Here is a 17,457-nt window from a genome sequence, read left to right as displayed (position 1 = left end):
AACTATTTTTCCATTTTCACAGATCTTGGGGAGGACCCAAATATCTCCCAAGATGGGGTTTGAAGGCTGCATCACATAACGAGCAGGTAGAGGCTGCAGGCTCTGGGCTCAGTTGTGTGCAGACTGAGGACAGAACAGGAGTAGCCTCGGAGGGATTGAAGGGTGGTTCCACAAATGCTGGAGTTTCATTTCATTGTATAAAACAGCCAGAGAAAGAAATAATGGCACCAAAGGTGTAGAGTGCCCCTGCCCAATGAGGTAGGAATTCTACCCAGACACAGCATCCGGTGAGAGCGTGACTTAAAGAAGATTCCACCCCTCCATGCTGTGGGGTGTGCCCCTGAAAGCCTGGGAAAAGACACTCCACCCTATCTGATCAAATGAGGAAAGGCCCCAGAATATTCTTTTTCTGTACCCTTATTGGTTTCAATTGTGCTGCAATGTCACCACTGTAGTTTTTTCCATTGATTGTCCTCCTCGATCCACCCCTTTGCAGTCTCCTGCTCCTCTTAATATTGGACCTTGATCCTAAACTCCACCCCTACCCTGTAATAGAAAATCTTGACCCTACCACCTCGTTTCTTGTGTTGGTCCGTGGGAAAATGAAGAATCCTCGTTTTTTTTAAACCAAGACCTGTCCTGTTGCCTTCCTTACGCTGTTGGTTATTGGTGTCTGCCTGATGTCTGAGACTCTGGGTCCTGGGGCAGTTGTTGTGCCCTTTGTTGTGGCGGAACACAACAGTGCTTTCCTCCATATGGAAAAGAACCGTCCTTATCTATGCAGAAATGGCTGAAATTTGGCTTCCACCTCCCAAATTCCCTACATCCAAGGGTTACTTTCAGACAAAAGTTACCAGGAAAGAGAGGTCTGGCTGCCATTGGCCTCTGACGGCTGCCTTTCATCTGCCCCTCAAACACTGGTGTTCCATCTTTTCCTTCCTATGGAAAGAACCATCCTCCTTCAACTGTCCATGTCTGAAATTGGGATTCCACCTCTAAAATTCCCTATATCCAAGGGTTGCTCCCAGACAAAATCTGCCAGTACCATCAAGTCTGGCTGCCCTTGGCCTCTGGTGGCTGCCCCTGCCGCACTGGGGCTCGGTTCTTTCCTTCCCATGGAGATCCCTGTGACACTGTGGGCACCTCATGGAACCAAGGGGACCATTGTGGCACCACTGGAGCCCATGGAATCGAGGGGCCATGATGACACCGTGGGGCTTCATGGGCCCAGAGACCATTATGACTCTGTGGGGCCTGATGGAACCATGGAGACCATTCCGACCCTTCAGGGCCTGGTGTCACCAAGGGGGCATTGTGACACCTCAGGGCCTCCTGGAAGCAAGGGACCATTGGGACACTGTGGGGCTCCATGGAATGAGGGGAACATGGAACAGGTCTGGCTGGCTTGGCCTGCCAGGGGCCACCTGACAGGTCTGGCTGATCTTGGGATGTCAAGGGCTGCTTCTCATCAGCTCCTGGAGCAAAGGGGCTCTGTGCTTTCCTTGCTATAGAAAAGAACTGTCTGTGTTCAGATGCCCATTGCCAAAACTGGTTCTCTCCCTAAACAATTTCCTGTATGCAAGGCTATGTCTTAGGAAAAAACAGCCAGCTCTGGCTGTCCTTGCACTGTGGTGGTCACCTTTCATCTGCCTCTGAAACACTGGGGCTCTGTTCCTTCATTCCTGTGGAAAAGAAATGGTCTTCTTCTCCATGGTCCATGGCCAAAATTAGAATGTGGCCTCCTAAAGTCCGTATATCCAAGGATTGCCCCCAGACAAAAGTAGCCAGGACAGACAGGATGGGTTAGCCCTGTCCTCTGGTAATTTTCACAGACCATGAGCTTAATATTTTTATTAGAAAATACCTTGGAGAGGACCCAGAGATCTCCCAATGAGAGGTTTTGGGGGCTCAAGCACATGACCGCTACATATGGACAAGTTGCAGATGAGAAAGCCTGGCTGGGTCTCTGTCCCTTCTGGCCCCACAGAGGTGCCGAGGCCGGCCCAGCCCCGTCTCGGCCGTGGGGCCGGGCGGCTCCTGCCGTGGGGCCGGGCCCCTTCCCAGGGAGCCGCCAGGCGCCATCGGCTGCCAGGCAGGGCAGGGGAGGCCGCGGGGCCGAGGCCGGGCCGTGGCTGCGGGTGCTGACATCTGGCCCTGCCGAGCCCTGCCCCGCCGCCAGCCCGGGCCCGGCCAGGATCCGCCGGGCCCCAGGAGCAGCCCCGGGCCGGGCCGGCTCGGCCAAGGCTCTGCCGCCCTTGGGCTTCGCCCGCAGCCGGCGGGCAGGGCAGGAGAAGCCATCGGCCCCGGCCGTGCTGCTGCTGGGCTCTGGCCTGGCTGCTGAGATCCTGGCCCTGCCCCAGCGCGGCCCAGCCTGACACAGCCCCAGCGCAGCCACTGCAGAAACCTCCATGGCTAAACAGCTCCGGCCGCAAGCACCGAGCCCAGCGGGGCTCTCAGAACCATCTGCAGCCCCAGGAGATATTGACTCTGCCAGTGCTGCCATCCTCCCTCCAGTGAGAGAAAAGGACACAGGGCAGGCACACAGAGGAGCAACATGGACACACCGAGGGCACTGAAGAGGAAGTTGAGTCCCAGATGGGAGAGATGAGGAGATGCCTTGATCTTGGGGCTGAAATCCTCTGGTAAAGCTGTGGAGAAGAATGTCATTGATACATCAGATTCTATTTTTCCCTATAACGCATTGAAAAGTATAGGGAGATGACTTGTTTCATTAATGGTCTCCATGCTAAATTAAGCAAATATTGCAATAACTGTGATCTCATGAGATGTTTCAACAGAGAAAGAGAGCATAGTGATGAGACCCTGTGCCCCAGGGAGAGAAGACCTCTGTTCCCACAGATGAGGATGATTTCAGAAAGAGATTAAGAGAAGTGTTGCTCTTAAACAGCTCATCTTTAAACCAATACCTCATACGCTGATACGACCCATAAACACAGCCTTGGGAAAAGCTGTGAAAAAATGTGAGGGACTTCGAAATTGCAGATTTCTCCAGGCAGCTGCTCTTTCTGGAAATTGAGAGCCGGAAGAGCACTGTTTTCTTGTGGAGAAGTCTCCATAGCAAGAAAGAGAGACTCCACTCCCTAAGTGAAGTAAAGAAAGACTATTCTAGAGGTGGTAAAGTGATTGAAAATTTTTTGGTTTGTCTTTTTATATAATCAGTATGTAAGAAAAGGTTGTATGGAGAGGGGACGTGTTCTGAAAGTTTTGTTCTGATCCTTATCACTCTTGCTTTTAGTTTTTTTAACAAACTTTTCCTTATACTCTTAAAGTTTGAGCCTACTATGCCTTTCTCCTAATCCTATCTCATAGCGGGAAATTAGTAAGTATATTCCAGTGAGTGCACTGGTAATTAGCCAACAGTGAACCCACTACACTAATTAATGCATTGGCCGAGAAATCTCAAATTGGTGAACCAAAACCACTACAGAAACTTCCTGATGAACTGCCCAAGACAAGAGGGATATCAAAGCAGAGCCATGGTTTGTCAGGACTTGCTTGATCTTAATGAGCCCCATGGTGCCTTTGGAGCTGAACCCTGGAACCTCAGGGCCTGAGAGGAGATTGCACAAACCTTTCCAGGAGTCCAAGTCAGAAGAAAACCCCAAAGTATCTCCAGCCATTAATGGGACCCACTGAGGTCCATCCCCAACACAGGCTCCTCATGGACTCCTTGGAGGAGAGAATTGGAGTCCAGGATTGCACAAAAACCTCTCAGAGACTGAAAATGGCACAAAAACCTCTCAGTTTTGAAAGGACAATCCAAAATACCTTTAAAAAGTTGAGTATCTCAAAGCATTAATGAGCCCCACTAAGGGTCAGTACAAAGCTCTCAAGGGACTTGTTAAAGCAGATAATTGGGCCCATGATTGCCCACACCTCTCACAGAGTCTATATGAAATGGGAAATATCAATTACCTGCAAAGAACTGAAGTTCTGGGAGCATGAAGGAGCCATTCCTGACCAGGGCTCCCTAGGGACTCCTTCCAGGAGATCCTTGAGGCCATTGGGATGTGGGCATGGGGGGGATGCTGAGGGCAGGAGCAGGGGCTGACAGTGCCCAGCCTGGCTGGAGCTGTGCCAGGAGGCCCCAGGGCCTCAGGACAAGGTGTCTCCTCACAGCCCTTGGTGGCACAGACCCTGCTGTGCCCCAGGGCACCAAGACTTGGCTTCTCTTTGTCCCCACCTGCCATCAGTGCCTCCAGTTCTCTGCTCTGCCTGGGGCCTGGGGACACTTTCTCAGTCGTGTCCCTCAGTGGGACCCATTAAAAGTCAGAGAAACTTTGGAGTTGGATTCTGACTTGGAGTTCTGGAGAGGTTTCTGCAGCTGCCTCTCAGGGCCTGATGTTCAGGGCCTGAGCACAAAGCCCCAGAGGGTCATTAAAGTCCTTGTGCTGTGTCTGTGCTGCTGAGCTGGGCTCCTGGCACAGAGGGTGAGCCTGGTAACCAAGCAGAGCTTCAAAAGCACATTTCTCTTGCTGAGCAGCTCTTCTGCCAGCCCAGCAGGGCTGGGGCACTGCCTGCAGCCAGCGCGGGCACAGCACAGAGGCACAGAGAGCTTCAATCAGTCAGGGCTGGGAAGGGGCTGAGAAGTGCCTGGGGCAGAATCACTGCCAGCCCTTGGCACAGGAACCTCTGGCTGCAGGACAATGCAGCTGCAGCTCCTGGAGAGATCTCCTAAAGCTGGAACATGCCAATGCCCACAGACCCTGTGAGTGCATTCTCTGCTCATCTCCTGTGCAGAGCAGCCAGGGGTGCCCAGGGCTGTCCTGCAGAGCAGGGTCCTGCAGCCCAGGGCGCTGTGCTGGGCCAGGGACTCTGCTGCCTGCCAGGGACAGCTCTCAGCCGGCCCTGGAGCTGCTCCCAGCGCTGGCCAGGAGCTGTGGGGGGAAGGAGCCACCCTGAGCAGGGCAGGTGCTGCTGCTGAGAGGGGCTGGCTGGGGCAGGGCTGCTCCCAGCTCCAGACCTGCCTGGGCAGAGCTCCGGAGGACACTTCCCAAAGAAGGTAAGCCTGGGATTGCTGTAATGATCAGGAGCTTTCCTGAGAGTGTTTTCAATTTCCTTCTTGGAGCAGGATGGGAAATTTGGGATGATGACAAAAATGTTTTTGCTTTTCATATATTTTTCATATATTCATAGTTCTGTAAATTACTGTTATTTAGTTATAAAATTATAATCCTTACCTAACTCTATTAGACTCTTAATTAACTCTGTTTAACTACTATTATATACTTAATGTAATTATAGTCCTTAATTAACTCTAGTACCTTTCCTTATCTTGTCTTAGATTTTAGAACTATAACCTATCTAAATACATTTTTAAAGTGCTACATAGTCTTTTTATCAGGGAAAGAACCCACAAGAAGAATATTTTGGCTTTTGAATGTGAGCAGTGATAACAAAAACTGGGACAAAAAAGGCCCTGGACTTACTCCAGTGGGTTGAGCCAGGGGTGTGTAACTGGGTACTGAATAATAATAACAATAAGCTAACCATGTAAACACAGTTCTGAAATACTGTATAGTCTTATTATCAGGAAGAGGACCTACAAGAACAACATTTTGGTTTCTGGCCATAATGTGACCAGGCATAAAAAAAGTGAAGGAAAAGAACTCTTTGGACCTACTCCAATGGGTTGAGACAGGGTTGTGTAAGTGGGGCAACTGAATCTCCTATTGGATGTCCCTTTTAAATATCCTAATTAATCAACCTTAATGAATTGTTGAAATCAGGGACTGATTTTGTCTCATCCCCCCTGGGACACCTGGAAGCTTGCAATAAAGGTCTGGTTTTTACTTCACTGTTCTAACGCTGTTGCAAGGGGTTTTTTTTCTCTTTTGATTATAGACAGCAGAGGGATGAGAGAAGCAGAACAGGAATTGTAATACCAGAGTGACAGAACAATCTGAGTTGAAAGGGACACACAGAATCATCAAAGGAATGTTTGAACATTTACAGAGATTCCAGAACTGTGACTTTGGGTGGTCAGTCTCTCTGCTGGGAGCCTCCCAAAGGGCCTTCAGCCACTCCTCAGCCCTGGGCAGCAGCAGCATCACCTCTGCAGGGCCCAGCAGGGCTCTCCTGAGCTGCCCTTGCCCAGCTGCACACAGAGCCTGCCCCAGCCAGGGCCCTGCACACAGGCAGGTTTCTGTAGGGTGGGCCGAGGGCACACAGGGTGAGATGGGCTCTGTGAGCACTGGCAGGGACAAGGCACCTCTCAGGAGGGGATGTCCAGGCCCAGGGAGATGCTCAGGGAAGCAGAGGGGGCTGGACAGAGCAGTGCTGGGGCAGGAGGGCAGTGTTGTTTTGTGGGAGGTGCCAGGCAGAGCTGGGCACGGGAACACTGTCCTGAGTGACCAGCTGTCTCTGCCCTGCCCTCTCAGGCACAGCCCCACAACATCTTCTCTTGTTTCTGCACTCCCCTGGTATTGCCACTGTTATCTGGGGCTCTCAGGGAGGCTCTGGCATTCGCAGCAGCTGAGTCAGACACTGCCCTTGCCATTCCTGCCAGGCAGGGTTGTCCATGGGAATGGGGTGTCCAAGCTTCCCTGGGACCTCTGGGGCTGAGGATAAAGCAGTCCATGGGAAAGGGAAATGTGCTGAGCCCCTCCCTGAGATCCCATCATGGGCACAGCCAGGGATCTCCTTGCTGTGCCCTTTCCAGCTCTGAGCTGCCCTCCTGGGTGCAGATCTGTACCAGAGCCTCTGGGAGTTCTCTGAATGTCCCACAGGGAAGTGCAGAGCTGCCACAGGTGAGGAAATGCTGCTTGGTTGGCCATTGGATCCGTGAGTGTCCTTGGCACAAGGGGGTGCTGAGACCTTGCCCAGAGACCTTTGGAGAGGGTGAGACACTCAGGGATCCCTCTGCTCTGGGCAGGGTATGCTTTTTCCCAGGGTGGTCTGGGATTGAGATTGTGCTTTGATTGCAACCAAAGGTTTTCCCAGAGCAGGAACAAGGGTGGGTGAGTGCCAGCAGGACAGGCTGCAGGGAATGGCCCAGGATTGGCTCCAAGCAGCCTCTCCTGACTTGTCCCTGTCCTTTCTCCATGAACAGGTGCCCATGTGCAGCCACAGCAAATGTCCAACAGCAGCTCCATCAGCCACTTCCTCCTGCTGGCACTGGCAGACAGGCGGCAGCTGCAGCTCCTGCACTTCTGCCTCTTCCTGGGCATCTCCCTGGCTGCCCTCCTGGGCAACGGCCTCATCATCAGCGCCGTAGCCTGCGGCCACCACCTGCACACATCCATGTTCTTCTTCCTGCTCAACCTGGCCCTCAGCAACCTGGGCTCCATCTGCACCACTGTCCCCAAAGCCATGCACAATTCCCTCTGGGACACCAGAAACATCTCCTACACAGGATGTGCTGCACAAGTTTTTTTCTTTCTGTTCTTCCTCTCAGCAGAGTTCTATCTCCTGACCATCATGTGCTACGACCGCTACGTGTCCATCTGCAAACCCCTGCACTACGGGACCCTCCTGGGCAGCAGAGCTTGTGCCCACATGGCAGCATCTGCCTGGGTCAGTGGCTTTCTCAATGCTCTTCTGCATACAGCCAATACATTTTCCCTGCCCCTGTGCCATGGCAATGCCCTGGGCCAGTTCTTCTGTGAAATCCCCCAAATTCTCAAGCTCTCCTGCTCCAAATCCTACCTCAGGGAACTCGGGCTCATTGCTGTTAGTGCCTGTTTGGCATTTGGTTGTTTTGTGTTCATTGTTTTCTCCTATGTGCAGATCTTCAGGGCTGTGCTGAGGATCCCTTCTGAGCAGGGACGGCACAAAGCCTTTTCCACCTGCCTCCCTCACCTGGCCGTGGTCTCTCTGTTTGTCAGCACTGCAGTGTTTGCCTACCTGAAGCCCGCCTCGATGTCCTCCCCATCCCTGGATCTGTCAGTGTCAGTTCTGTACTCGGTGGTGCCTCCAGCCCTGAACCCCCTCATCTACAGCCTGAGGAACCAGGAGCTCAAGGCTGCAGTGTGGACACTGATGACTGGATGCTTTCAGAAACATTAAAATGCCGGCCAATTTCTTGAAATCACTTGTAATAAAAGTCATATTTGGTACTTCTTGTTGAATTAGTTGTGGGGATTTTTTTTCCTGTGTTTTACCTTTTTTCATATTGTCCACAATAAATGTAATTTTTGCGCCATTTGTAATTTTGTTTCTCTCCACCTTCCCTGTGGCCACAGACTCTGTCAATAAGGGGCTGTCCTCTCAGTGGATTTAAAGGAACTAAAGGATCTCCCAGCAGAGTTTTCTGCAGAGATGCCCTTTTGTTGCCTTCTCTGGAGCTGCAGCAGCAATGTCTGTGTGCAGAGCTGGCGGCAGATCAGGGCTGGCACAGCCGCTCTGCTCCTGCTGGCCACACCATTCCTGATCCAGGCCAGGAGCCATTGGCCTTCTTGGCGACCTGGGCACTCTGCTGGCTCATGTCCAGCCTGCTGTCCATCAGCCCCTGCAGGTCCCTTTCTGCCTGGCTGCTGTCCAGCCACTCTGTCCCCAGCCTGTAGCTCTGCAGGGGTTGTTGTGGTCAAAGTGCAGGACCCAGCACTTGGACTTGTTAAACCTCACCTTGTTGGGTTTGGGCCCTGGATCAGCCTGTCCAGGGCCCTGTGCAGAGCCCTCCTACCCTACAGCAGATCCACACTCACATCCAGCTTGGTGTTGTCAGCAAAAATGTCCTTGGTTCCATGGGGCCCCAAAATGTGACAATGGACTCCTTGGTGTCCTGGGTTGTAAGATAAGCTTGTATTCTATTTGCCATCTGTTTAAGGTTGGGCAGGTTTGTTATCTCTTCCAAGAGCAATGGTTTGCTCCGAAGAGGTAATGGTTTGTTAATGGGCCATTGACTGATTCAATGCAGGGCTGGTAACGTAACACCATCCCACTGTGAGATGCTCCACCCAGAGGGGGAAGCCAAGCACTCTTTTATTGTATAAAGGGGTACCTTTTGGGGGACAGAGCAGCTCTCGCTTTGCGGGATTTCCCAGAGAAGCAGCTTTCTCTCTCTTTACGGGACTCCTAGAGAAGCAGCTCTCTCTCTCTTTGTGGGATTTCCCAGAGAAGCGGCTCCTTCGGCGGGATTCCCAGAGAAGCGGCTGGAGCGCGGTGAGGCAGTGGTGGCGGAGCCCAGTGGCAGCCCCGGTGCAGAGGAAGACCGGCCCAACTGCCACCAGATCTTCAGAGAAAACTATACCCTTCTAAAGATCACCACTTCAGCTACAATTCATCATCCACTGCAAGAGGAGCAATCATCCCAACCGGACTGCTACCAACACCCCGAATCCTCAGGTTGTGGACTTTTTTTTCACTAGTTTTGTTTGTACCGATTGCATTTGCCTTTTTAAATTGTTATCTAGTTTTCTCCTAGTAAAGAATTGTTACTCCCATTCCCGTATCTTTGCCTGAGAGCCTTTTAATTTAAAAATCCTAGTAATTCGGAGGGAGGGGGTTTGCCTTCTCCATTGCACAGGAGGCTTTAGCCCTCCTTCACAGACTCCTGTCTTGTCAAACCAAGGCACTTGGTTCCATGGGGTTCACAGTGTCACAATGTCCTCGTTCGTGCCGCAGTTTCACAGTGGCCCCTTGGTTCCATGGGGCCCCAGGGTGTCACAAAGGCCCCATGGTCACACGAGGTCCCGCACTGTCACAATGCTCTCTGTGCTTCCACAAGTCCCCTCAGTGTCACAATGTCTCCTTGTTTCCACGAGGCCACACAGTGTCACAATGGCCTTCCAGATTCCCTGAGGCCCCAGAGTGTCACAGTGGCCCCTTGGTTACACAAGGTCCTGCAGTGTCACAATGTCCCCTTGGTTCCATGAGGCCCCGCAGTGTCAGAAGGGCCCCTTGGTTCCCCTGGGCCCTGGACTCTCCCAATGCTCTCCTTGGTTTGGCAGTGTCACAGTGGTGAAACCCCTCGGTCACAAGAGGCCCCTCAGTGTCACCATGGCCTCTGTGGTTCCACCAGGACCCAGTGTCACGGGGACTCCCTGGTTCCATTTGGCCCCAGAGCACCACAATGGAGCCCTGGTTCTATGGGGCTGCACAGGGTCACCATGGTCCGCTTAGTTCCACGGGGCCCTGCAGTGTCACAATGGACTCAGAGTGTCCCAATCACCCCAGAATGACAGAATCAAATAGGCTGGAAAAAACCTTTGGGATCATCAAATCCAACCAATGCCCTAATACCGCCTTGTCACCCAGACCATGCCACTGAGTGCCACTGGAGAGGGACAGTGACTCTGCCACCTTCCCCCTGGCCTGCCCATTCCAATGCCCACTCACCCTTTCTGTGAAGAACTTCTTCCTCTTGTCCAGCCTAAACCTCCCCTGGTGCAGCTGGAGGCTGTGTCTTCTTGTCCTGCCCTCCAGCAGATCCACACTCACACCCAGCTTGGTGTCACCTGCAAATTTGGGGATGGTGGGCTCGATCCCCTCACCCAAATCATCGGTGAAGATGTTAAACAGGACTGGGCCCAACACAGATCTCTGGGGGCAGCACCAGGGACTGGACACCAGCTGGGTGCAGCACCATCCCCACCCCTCTCTGGGCCCAGCCTCCAGCCAGCTCTTCCATCTCCCAGCCAGGAGGGAACCTGCCCAAGCCATGGGCTGCAGCTTTTCCAGGGAATGCTGTCAGAGACAGTGTCCAAGGCTTTGCTGAAGTCCAGATGGACACATCCACAGCCTTTCCCACATCCACAGGTGGGTCACTTGGTTATAAAAGGAGATCAGGTTGCTCAGGCAGGACCTGTCCCTCTTAAATCCACACTGGCTGGCTCTGACCCCTCGGCCATCCTGTGGGTGCCCTGTGGTGGCTCTCAAGGTGATCTGTTCCATAACCTTGCTGGGCACCGAGGTCAGGCTGACAGGCCTGGATCTCCCCACATCCTCCTTCCAGCCCTTCCTGGGGATGGGCTCACACTGGCACCTCCACCTCCAGTGCTCTGGGACCTCCCTGGTGAGCCAGGACTGATGGCAAATGATGGGGAGCAGCTTGGGGAGCTCATCCACCAACTCCCTCATCCCCCTAGGATGGATCCCATCTGATCCCATACACCTGTGAGGATCTGAGTGGCTCAGCAGGTCACCAGCTGCTTCCTCCTGGATTACAGGGGCCTGTTCTGCTCCCTGTGCCCATCTACCAGCTCAGGAGAACTCTTGTCCTGAGGACAACCTCTCCATACATTGAAAACTGTGTCAAACAAGATGTTAAGTAACTTGGCCTTTCCTTATCTTTAGTTAATATATTTTCCACTGCATCCAAAAAAGAACAGAATTTCTCCTTATCCCATATATTAGTTTATTCATAAGACACATTTTTTATTATTTTTCACAGAAGTGGCCAGGTTAGTCTCTAATTGAGATTTCACCCCTTTTTTTTTTTTTTTTTTTTTTTTTTTTTTTTTTTGCATGACATAACAACATCCTTAAACACTTGCTAAGTTGTCTGACCTGTCCAAAGTTAATTGACCCTCTTTCTTTCCTTGAGTTCCCACAAAAGCTCTATGAGCAGCCAGGGCAATCATTTTCCTCACCAGCTCATCTTTTCCACACTGGCAGTGGCTGCTCCTTCCCGCATAAGATTACTTTCTCGAACTGTGTCCATCCTTCCTGGACCCCTTTATTTTTAAAGGCTGTTTCCCTTAAAAAATCAGTACCTGATTTGGTACTCCCTAAATTTGCATCCTAAATAGGCCAAAGTCTACCCTTCGTAATTCTAGTGTGGAAGTTTTGTTGCTGCCCCTCCTTCTTTCACAGATCATTGAAAACTTGATTATTTCATGGTCACTGTGCCCCAGGCAGCCTCCGACCCCCACATCTGCCCCCACCCCTTCTCTGTTTGTGAACAGCAGGAGACAGAGCTTTCCTTGGGAGTGGAGTGTTACCAAAAATTGGGTAAAACAGAAAACTCCTTAACACCAGTGCAGCATTAAGAAGCAGCATTCTTTATTCAGGGGGATGCACGGGGGATAGCTCCTCCCAAAGCCGAGCATGCTGAGTACAGGAAAGTTTCTGTTCATCTTCTGTATTTTGCACACATATTCATTGATTGTGCTGGACTAAACACACATCTGATAATCATTTCCCCAAAATCATTAACATATTTCCCCTCCCCTTTACCCATGTGTTCTTTTGTCCTGGGGGTCTCTCTGGTGGTCCCTGGTGGTCGTGGACCCCAATGTTCCCATGGGCCTGGCTGAGCTGGCAGGACACTGAGACACTGAGACTGGTGAACTTCCAGTTCCTCTTCTCACACAATGGGTATTGTGTGGTTTCCATAGGCCTGGGGTTTTGGAGAACAAGCTCCAGGTGTCAGCTCACCTGGTGGAGACAATTTATCACCTGGTAACATGAGGTGACAGAGTGGGCTATGGCATCACAGAGTGGGTTATGTGAGGTCATCAAGAAGTTATGACATCATAGGCCATCTCAGTGACATCACAGAGAGGCTTTGACATCACAGGACAGAGCTCTGAAATTGCAGAGCAGACTGTGCCCCTGCCCGCTGCTGCAGCCCGAGGCCACGCGGGCTCTGCTCCAGGCTGTGATGTCAATGTGACATCACAGAGAGCTGTGTGACATCACATACATGTCATTGTGACATCACAGACATGTCAGTGTGACATCACAGAGAGCTGTGTGACATCAGAGATGTCCATATGATATCACTGAGAGCTGTGTGATGTCACAGAGATGTCAGTGTGACATTACAAACATATCCATGTGACACTACAGAAAACTTTGTGACATCACAGGAGGTTGTGTGACATCACAGAGATGTCTGTGTGACATCACAAAGAGCTGTGTGACATCACAGGATCAGTGTGACATCATAGTGATGTCCATGTGATATCACAGATAGTTGTGTGACATCAGAGAGATGTCTGTGTGACATCACAGAGGTGTCAGTGTGACATTGTAGAGATGTCACTGTGACATGAGAGACATGTGTCTGTGACATCACAGGAGGTTGTGTGACATCACAGAGATGTCAGCGTGACATGAGAGAGAGCTGTGTGACATCACAGAGATGTCACAGTGACATCACACAGATGTTTATGTGACATCAAGTGGAGCTTGTGTGACATCAAAAAGATGTCCTTGTGACATCACTGAGAGGTGTGTGATGTCACAGAGTTGTCACTTTGACATCACAAAAACCTGTGTGCCCTCACAGGGTCACTGTGACATCACAGAGGTGTCAGACTGACTTCACAGAAATGTCTGTGTGACATCACAGGGATATCACTGTGACATCACAGAGAGCTGTGTGACATCATAGCGATGTCTCTGTGACATCAAGGGAGATTGTGTGACAACTCAGAAAAGTCAGTGTGACATCACAGAGATGTCTCGGTGATATCAACAGAGGTTGTGTGACATAACAGACAGCTGTTTGACATCACAGAGGTGTCAGTGTGACATCCCAAAAAACTGTGTGACCTTACAGGGTCACTGTGACATCACACAGGTGTCAGAGTAACTTCACAGAAATGTCCGTGTGACATCACAGAGAACTTTGTGACATCACAAAAATGTCTGTTTGACATCACAGAGGTGTCAATGTGACATCACAAAAAGCTGTGTAACATCACAGAGATGTCCATGTGACATCTAAGAGAGCTGTGTGACGTCACAGAGATGTCCATGTGACGTCACAGAGATGTCACTGTGACATCACAGAGAGTTGTAACTGTGACATCACAAAAACCTCTGTGACCTCACAGGGTCATTGTGACATCACAGAGAGGCCGAAGGCCTGTCCCAAAGCACTGGGGCAGGTGAGGCAGGAGAGCTGGGAGCAGCTGCCTCAGCTCCTGAAGCCTGCCAGCCCAAGGGGCTGCTTTGCCCAGCGCAGCTTCAGCCACTGCCCCATTCTCACCATCCAAGGATCCTTGGTGAGCACTGCAAGACCTCAGTCAGGCTCCACATTCTTTTGGCCTGTTTGGAACAAAAGTGTGTGAAAGGCCACCCTGCTGCCACAGTACCCAGAGGCCAAAGGCCTGTCCCGCAGCACTTGGGCAGCTGAAGTGGGAGGCAGGAGAGCTGGGAGCGGCTGCCCCAGTGCCTGAAGCCCAGCCAAGATCCAGCGACTGCGTTCCCCAGCCCCACGCTGCCTGCACGGCTTCAGCTGCTGCCCCTCCTTACCAGCGAGGGATTATCCCTGAGCAAGAGGAGGGCCGTTAGAACCTGGCGGCGCATCTCTGTGCGCTCACTCAGCAAGTGTCTCGACAAGAGATCCATGATGCTGTCACTGCATGCACCCAAGTCCAGGCAATGCAGGACCTGAAAGGCACAGGGCAGTGACAGGGGACCCAGCCGGCAGGAGCCCAGAACCGCACAGGGCAGGGACCAGGCAGCAGCACAGGGCATGGGCACCGTCCCAGGCAGCTGCGGCTACGAGAGGGCAGAGAGCTGGGAGGCAGCGCCGGCCTTCAGACTCACCTCCACAAGGAATGCCATGGCAGGGAAGTTCCAGTATGGCATCTCTTTGCTGAGCAACTCAAGGAGACAGCCTGAGATGCTCTTGCACAAGCAGATGGATTCATTGCGCATCTTCCTGGAAGGCGGAAAATGGCACTAAGATGTGGCAGCAGCTCTCTGGCCTCAGAGAGAAACAGACAACTTTCCAAGGCATCCCCTGAGAAAGTCTGAGAAAGATCAGAGGAAAGAATGAAAAAACATTCTTATCTTAACATGCTGCACCTGGTATTTTGAACATGTGGAATATGTTACAGAGATTTGTCTACCAAAGGGTGCTTTCTTAATTAACTAATGGTGATCGTGTTTAGACTAGAAAACCAATTAAAATCAACCTATATCATAACTATCTATAAGAACAATGGGTTTCTTAATAAAGATTATTATTGATCAGACATCTGCAATACATGGAGTCAGTGATAATGATTACCCGGCCGGGGGACCGCTCCTACAACACTACGGCCCTGAGCTGGGGGGAAGCCCCTCCCAGGACAGACTGATGCAGTTCTTGTCTTTACCCCCCACCCTGCAGGGGGACCTGGGCCCTTGGAGATGTGGCTGCTACTGGGCACCCTCCTCTCCCAGCCTTTCCCAGTCTGCTTGGCCGTCCCTCGTGCCTCTGGCCCACGGCCATGGGGACTGAGTGGGATACCCCAGACACAGAGCACAAATGCTGGGAGCAATGAGGAGAAGGGGGTCTCACCTGGCCAGCAGACCCACGGCATAAATGTGGGTGTCAGCACAGGGCAGCGTGTCCCAGCCACGCTTGCGTTCCATTGACACCACCACATCCTCATAGTCCATTTGGCACAGCAGGGACTTCAGGGTCCTCACTGCAAACCTGAGTGCAGAGCAAAGCCCGGGTCACATTGGGAGCACTGGCTCCTGCCCTGGCCGTGTGGCAGGGACAGAAGGACTGGGATAGAGCACCTGCTGGGGCTGGTGGCAAGGCCGTGTTCTTCCTGGCATCCCTTCCAGAAGGTATCCACTGCCTCTGGCATCTCTTTGGAGCTGAAGAACACTTGGAAGAGCAGATGCACAAATAACTGCGGGAAATGCTCATCCACTATATCTGGGACACAGGGCTGCTGGAGGATCTTCCACATCACCACAGTTGCCTGCAAAGGACAAAGCCCCCCCCAATACAGGGCTCAGTGCCGAGGTGTTCATGTGACAGGGTCTGAGCGTGGCAGGGAGAGGCCCAGAGAGACACAGGGGGAGCAGCGGGCCTGGTGGCCCTGCAGCTGTCCCTAGGCCAGCTTTCAGGCCAGTGCCTGAGGCAGGGAGATGCAGTGGGGGAAGGAGGATGGAGAGCTGCTGGACAGGCGGCCTTGGGGCCAGCAAAGGCCACTGGCAGAAACTCACAGCCAGGACAAAGACACCTGTTTTGTCCCTATCGGAGGTGCCTGTGCTGTGCTCTGGCCAGCTCCCCAGCACATCCAGGAGTATCTGCTGTGCCAGCTCTGCAGTCCAGGGCATGCACATGATGCTCTTCAGCATGGCCATGGCTGCTCTGCAGGGTTAGAGATCTGTCTCAGGGGATCTCAGACACAGCACCGTGGCCTGGGCATCTCTAGGGGCCTGGGTTGACCGCTGGCTCTGCCTTTGCCCACTGCCCCTCTCCAGCAGCAGCCAGGCAGCCCAGCCCTGTGGGGACAGGCCCCTGTGGGACAACGAGGGAGCATGGCAGCAGGCTTGGGGCTGACATGCCAGGGCCTGGAAAGGGAGCAGCCAGAGGGCCCTGGGACTCTCTGTGGGTCAGACACCTGGCACAGGCTGTACAGGGCGATGGGTTGGGGTGAGCCCTGAGCCCTCTGGGCAGATGGGCCCCATACCTGTCACAGGATAGGGCCACAGCAGGAGTGTCATTACTGCGTTATTTGGCTGCGCTTCTGTGAGATACAGCAGGGCGGTGTCCAGCCTGTGCTCAGCAGAATCATTGGCCATGAGCCAATGGTGGATGTACCTCACCATGGCGGGCACCTGGAGAAGGCACAGGGAGACTTGGAAAGCTGCCAGAGGGAGCAGTGTTCCCAGGGTCCCCAGAGAAGTGTTTCCCTTCCCACTGCACTGCGATGGCCTCAAAGGCTCACAGGGCCCAGCACTGTGGCTTGGGAAGCCGTGTGAGTCATGGGGGAATTGAAGCCTGGCCACAGCTCCCTACTTGCTGTGCTCTGGAAACACCCCTCTGCACAAGCAAATCCAGCAGGGCGGCACTGGTCTCATGTCTGAGGAGCTCTGAGTATGCTCTGAGCCCAGGGCCCATGGCGCTGGTCTCTTCCTGCCGAATTCTCTGGATGAATTTGCAAACGAGCTGTAGGAGAAGGGCAAGAAGCCATGGCATGCTGCAGGCGTGCTGCTGGGCTGAGCAGTGCCAGCAGGCCCAGCCCAGGTGGGGATGGCTGCAGGTACCTGTGCTGTTCTGCGGAAGCGACCACGGGTGCGTTCCTGCTCTCGTGTGCTCTGCACGGCTGCACCTGGCAAAGAGCGAGCGCAGCCCGAGCTGAGGGTCTGCGGGAGAGGCCGGAGAACACAGCCCAGCCCTGCGCTGCCCAGGCAGGGACAGCCCCGTGACGGCCCAGGGCACGGAGCACGGCTGTGGGGTGTCTGCCCGGCCCCTATTCCATCCTGTCCATGGGCATGGCCCCAGGGGATGGGATGGCATGGCATGGCATGGCATGGCATGGCATGGCATGGCATGGCATGGCATGGCATGGGATGGGATGGGATAGGATGCTCGCAGGTCTGAGCTCTACGTCACTGCCTGGATTCATGGCTACTTGTAGGAGAAGGTGGCTCGGAAAAGGTCCGAGTCAGCAAGTGCTGCAGTTGTGCCTTGAGGGCACCTGCAAGAGTGAAGTCTTGGCAAGGCTACAGGACAGCAAGTCCTGCACTCTGGTCTTGAGGGCTCCAGCCACAAGGACAGGAGACTCCTGTCAAGGACAGTGAAAAGCAAAT

General features: G+C 52.9%; 1 protein-coding gene across 1 annotated transcript; it reads left to right on the top strand.

Moving 5' to 3' along the window:
- Positions 1–7,095: 7,095 nt before the first annotated feature.
- Positions 7,096–8,028, top strand: LOC144246404 (olfactory receptor 14A16-like). The gene has a single exon (XM_077783802.2). It carries the CDS (start codon positions 7,096–7,098, stop codon positions 8,026–8,028), a length of 933 nt encoding a protein of 310 aa, XP_077639928.2.
- The last annotated feature ends 9,429 nt before the right edge of the window (positions 8,029–17,457 follow it).

Source organism: Lonchura striata, chromosome 37 (assembly GCF_050655825.1).
Source record: "Lonchura striata isolate lonStrDom1 chromosome 37, ASM5065582v1, whole genome shotgun sequence".
Taxonomy (NCBI): domain Eukaryota; kingdom Metazoa; phylum Chordata; class Aves; order Passeriformes; family Estrildidae; genus Lonchura; species Lonchura striata.
The sequence above is the reverse complement of the archived record's forward strand: the minus strand, read 5'-3'. Positions and strand labels throughout refer to the sequence as shown.